The 5219-nt window shown below is 35.2% G+C and overlaps 1 protein-coding gene across 1 annotated transcript; it reads left to right on the forward strand.

Moving 5' to 3' along the window:
- Positions 1 to 947: 947 nt before the first annotated feature.
- On the forward strand, positions 948 to 4687 carry LOC107671564 (serum response factor-like). The gene is made up of 4 exons (XM_016464483.1): positions 948 to 1150; positions 1236 to 1427; positions 1585 to 1661; positions 4086 to 4687. Exons 1-4 carry the CDS (start codon positions 1000 to 1002, stop codon positions 4173 to 4175), a joined length of 510 nt encoding a protein of 169 aa, XP_016319969.1. The 5' UTR covers positions 948 to 999; the 3' UTR covers positions 4176 to 4687.
- Positions 4688 to 5219: the final 532 nt, after the last annotated feature.

A 5219-nucleotide genomic window follows, 5' to 3' on the forward strand; every position in this document is an offset into this window, starting at 1 on the left:
TTTTAGTATTTCAAATTGTATTCATATTTTTAACTATTTAAGTTTGTTAGGGCAACATTTATAATTTGTTTAGGTTTTCATCTAATATTTTAAGAACTTACTACCTTTATTTATTACATTTATTTCAGTTTTAGTCATTTTTGTACTTATTTCAACTAGTTACCAAGGCAACCTTTCTATTTGTTTGTTTGTTTGTTTTTGTTTCTAAGTTTGTTCTTCATCAAATATTTGAAGTACACGGCACAAAATGATTTTCTTAGTGTTTTTGTCGTTTTCTAGTATAAATATCTAAAAATTAATCAGTCTTGAATCAAGATGCATTTATTTTACAAGTGAAATGACTTGAGATATTATGTCTTGTTTTCTGAAAAAATTGTCAATTTTATAAGTTTTTGCTTAAAACGAACAAAACTATCTGTCAATGGGGAAAGAAAAATAATCTTGTTTAGCCTTTGAATTAAGATTTTTTTTCTTTCCCCATTGACCTATTTTTGCTCGTTTTAAGCAAAAAACGTATTTATTTTATTATATAACTTTATTTTTTATTTTTTTAGAGAACAAGACTTGATATCTTAAGTCATTTCACTTGTCAAGTAAATGCATCTTGATTCAAGAATGTTTGGATATTTATACTAGAAAACAAGACAAGAATACTAAGTAAGAATATCATTTTTTTGCAGTGCATTTATTAATTAGCTTTTAATTTTTATATATTCAGTTTTAATTTTAGTTTAAGTTTTAGTTATGGTCTTGTCGTTTTTTCTTTTTCTTTTTTGTTTAAATTTTTTTAATGTAAGTTTTTGTTATTTAAGTACTTCAACTTATTCGTATTTATTTAAGTTAGTTTGCAAGGCAACATTTCAAATTTTTTATTTTTTTTTCCCCAAGTTTACATTTGCCACCTAATATTTATTTTCATTTCAGATTTATTTCAATGAATGAAAATAATTTTTAATAGTTTTATTTTTTACCACGTTCCATTCATTCACGCATGTAGTTATGGCCAGTATGAAGTGCAGTGAGGATGTGTCTGTGGTCTGTGTGTCAGGTGGTGCGATGCCTCAACAGTTACAGGCCTTCCAGGTTCACCCCAGTCCTCAAAGCAGTGACAGCAGTCCAGAGATCAGCCAGACCTCCACCAGCTCCACTGGTAGTTACAGCATCACCCTTTCTTGCGCTCAGATACTGCTCTGATCAGTGACTTCAGTAAGACGTCTCCTCTGTCTCTCCCACAGCAAGCCACACCGCTACGATAGTCACTTCCTCAGTGCCTTCTTCAGTGGCAGGTCACATGATGTACCCCGGAGCGCACGTCATGTACGCTACATCCACCCCTACCCTTGCCGACGGGGGTCTAACTGTGCTCAATACCTTCCCACAAACACCCGCCGCGATGCACATGTCCCACACACAAGCCCAAGACTCAGGTCCGTCAGACGTCACCGTGTGTGTTAATGTCTCGCTTTAAGATGCACGGGTAGTCTTTAAACAACATTGAAAAGTCAGGAACTTATGCTAAATCTGACAATTACGAATGTACTTCCATTGTTACGAGGCTCTTTGTTTTGTTTTGCTCGTGTTTAGGTGCAGTTCCTCAGATGTTTTTCACAGGACCTCCTGGAACCGTACAGATCCCAGTTTCAGCCGTTCCACTACATTCGGTAATATAGCTAACAATACAATAAATGTCATGAAAAGCTATGTACTTTGCCTCACACGGGTTCCGCTGAGAATGTTTTGCATTGTTGTATCCAAAAGTTTAATGGGTTTTGTTTGTAGGAGTAGCTTCTGAAACAGGCCTATTAATGTTCTAGTTAGTAGAATTTTTTTTTTTTTTCTTGAATCACATCTTTTCTCATAATATTGTTTTTGTTATTTAAGTACTTCAACTTATTCGTATTTATTTAAGTTAGTTTGCAAGGCAACATTTCAAATTTTTTTTATTTTTTTCCCCAAGTTTACATTTGCCACCTAATATTTATTTTCATTTCAGATTTATTTCAATGAATGAAAATAATTTTTAATAGTTTTATTTTTTACCACGTTCCATTCATTCACGCATGTAGTTATGGCCAGTATGAAGTGCAGTGAGGATGTGTCTGTGGTCTGTGTGTCAGGTGGTGCGATGCCTCAACAGTTACAGGCCTTCCAGGTTCACCCCAGTCCTCAAAGCAGTGACAGCAGTCCAGAGATCAGCCAGACCTCCACCAGCTCCACTGGTACTTACTTTTCTAGTTATTTCAAAACTATTAAGCTTTTTCTTAAAAAAATTCCGCCTTTATTCTCAGAATAGTCAAATTTAATTTTTAATTTTTTCCCTATTATGGATTTTTGAAAATTAGCTTTCATGCAGTGTATAACACGGCTCTAAGTGAATGAAAATATCCTGCAAAGTTTTAAATCTGACAGTGCACCATGTATAAAGTCATTGTCTCTCAAAAGAAAGAGTCGACTCTGAATCATTTAAACGTGTCGTTTTTAAAACCAATCCCAAGCCGTTTCAACTTGATGTCAACATGAAACATTAGCATATTGCACGCCCACTTGATGGTCTTTTCGCGCTTTTCGCGTTGAAAATGCAAATTAATTCTTTGCCACTAGGTGCCGCTTTTGGAGCGGTAAAAATAGCTGAAATAGCTGTAGGCTGTACACAAAGCAGCACTGCGCTCACAAACGCTGCTTTTTTCGGGCATTACAGGCATGATGAAATGAAAATTAGACCAATCGGACCAATCACCGCAGATTAGCGTCACGCAAAGGAGGGGTTTGGAAAAATGAATTGTGATTAGCGTCACGCAAAGGAGGGGTTTGGAAAAATTAATCGTTGAGCGAATCGTTTGGGTGTTGTTGAGCAAGTAAGGTAAAAATAAATGCATATTAATAAGACAATGAAAGTGTTTTTTGACCTTGCATGCATGTAAAACAAAACATTACGACTGTATTTTCAAAGCATTTTACTTTTATTCTTGCAATGTTTTGACATAAATATTGTAACGTTATGATCATTTTTTTAAACTAATTTCGTTCTCATAACATTGCGATTTTATTGTTAAACTGTACAACTTTATTTTTAAACTACTGTGACCGTTGTTGTAATGTTATATTTATTCTCATAACAGCGGGTTTGTTCTTGTAATGCTACATCTTTATTCTCATAACATTAGGCCTTTCATTTGTGATTTTATTCTTATAACATTATGCCTTTGTTCTTGTAATGTTACAAGATTGTTCTCAAAAATTGCGGTTTTATTTTACAAACAGTGCTGTTATTCTCAACACATTTCAACTTTATATTCTTGCAATGTTTTGACATTCTTGTAACATTACTCTGACAGTTTCAAATCAATTTTGTTCTCTTTACATTACGACTTCATGTAGAGTAAGAGTATGGCTTAAAACAGTTTCTTTCTATTTGTAATGTTATGTCTTTAGTCTCATAACAACACCTTTATTCTTGTAATGTTACATCTGTATTTAAAAGTTACTGCTTTATTCATGTAACATTGCTTTTAATCTTGTAACATTAGGCTTTTGCTCTCGTCATTTTATAACTCTATTCTTGTAACATTAGGCTTTCACTTTCATAACGTTATGATTTTATTCTTATATTATGCCTTTGTTCTTGTAATGTTACATCCTTATTCTTTAAATGTTACTGCTTTCTTGTAACACAATGCCTTTAATCTTGTCACATTAGGCTTTTACTATTACTATAACGTTACGTTTTTGTTTTTGTAATGTAACAAGATTGTTCTCAAAACATTACGCCTTTATTTTAGTAACACTATGCCATTATTTCCAAAACATTACACCTTTATTCTTCTAATGTTTTGACATTATTCTCACTACATAACGTTTGTATTCGCAACAATTTTGTTCTCGACTTTTCTCAAAACATTCTAACTGTTCTTGTAATGTTGTGACCACTATTTTAATGTGCCATTAAAACGCCATTGCAGATAATAGTATGACTCACAGTTAGCAAAGTGCTGTTTATTCACTTTTAACTGCACATATGCTTATGAAGACGGATAAGAGTGCGCAGTAACTCGGCTCCTCTAACAGTTTTGTTTCTGTTTTTTCAGATGTTGATAAACCAGCAGCCCACCGGTAGCAGCAGCGCCACCCTCACGGAGCTGCGGGTGGTGAATCTGGACAATCCCAAAGGAGACTGACCCGTAACGCAGGAGGCCGGTGTGACCGTTCACTCGCACTGATATTCCAGGGATCACTCATGCCATGCAGTCAGACTGCCATTGTATTTATTACTGCCTTCTCGCTGCGTGGGACATGCGTCAATAATGAGGTGTAACGGGACGTTTGAAGGATGATCACGTCTCCTCACGGACTCGTTTTGGTGGGTAGTGTGATAATGGATGATTTTTGTTCACGCGCATCTATACTTCAGGATTTCATAGAGACGTGTCTGCACTATCGCTTCTGGGTCTTCACCTGTTTTTGCCGAGAGGTGTACGATTATGTTCACTTTCAGTAAATTCAAAACCTCTTCGCTGTACAACAGTTGAAGGATCTTCAGTTCAATCTTTCTTTCTTTTGGGAATGCCTCTCTTGATCTGATTTGTAATTCGTTTTTCTTTTGAGGTAAAAAATGGATTCTTTCCAGAGTTTATGTTGTGAAATCAGCTCTTCGGTATAGTTCCAATGGCGGTATGTGTGTTATTTATCGCTTTAACCACTTAAGCTCAGGGCGTTTTTTGGTATTTTCGCCTAAATTTAACATACTCAAATTCAAATGTTTACCCTGCACACATACAATGGAGGAAATGAAAAAAAAATGGTTTCATTGTAAAGAAAACCGATTAGATTAACGTCGGTAGACTTGAACTTGAAAAATGTGTATTGATGTCTTTCTGCGGTTGAAACAAGATACCTTCTGATGTTCATTCATGTTTATTTTGTGCTATAGCTAGTAAATATGAAAAGACAATCAGTTCACGTGCTGCTTGATCTGAGGCGCTACAGCGATCTCTCACGACAAATTAAAGAGCCACAAAACTGTATTTATGGTTTGGATTTCTTAAATTACAAAATTTGAAAGCTGAGACTTTGTTTCTTACCAAAAGTAACCTGCTCTGTCTTGTCTGTCGGCACGTTGTTAAGTTTCCTCTTAGCTCCGTGATGCATTTTTCACACCGTGAGAACTTGGGGGCGAGTCTTTGCGACGGGTCAATTACAAGTTTATTAAATACCGATTATTT

Source organism: Sinocyclocheilus anshuiensis, unplaced genomic scaffold (assembly GCF_001515605.1).
Source record: "Sinocyclocheilus anshuiensis isolate Anshui unplaced genomic scaffold, SAMN03320099.WGS_v1.1 scaffold14778, whole genome shotgun sequence".
In the NCBI taxonomy this organism is placed as follows: Eukaryota; Metazoa; Chordata; class Actinopteri; order Cypriniformes; family Cyprinidae; genus Sinocyclocheilus; species Sinocyclocheilus anshuiensis.

Bases quoted from the DNA above. Each gene is read 5' to 3' on its own strand.
- LOC107671564 (XM_016464483.1), top strand. From the start codon at position 1,000: ATGGCCAGTATGAAGTGCAGTGAGGATGTGTCTGTGGTCTGTGTGTCA. The intron at 1,428-1,584 runs GTCCGTCAGACG...GCTCGTGTTTAG, and splicing joins CACACAAGCCCAAGACTCAG to GTGCAGTTCCTCAGATGTTT. The intron at 1,662-4,085 runs GTAATATAGCTA...CTGTTTTTTCAG, and splicing joins CAGCCGTTCCACTACATTCG to ATGTTGATAAACCAGCAGCC.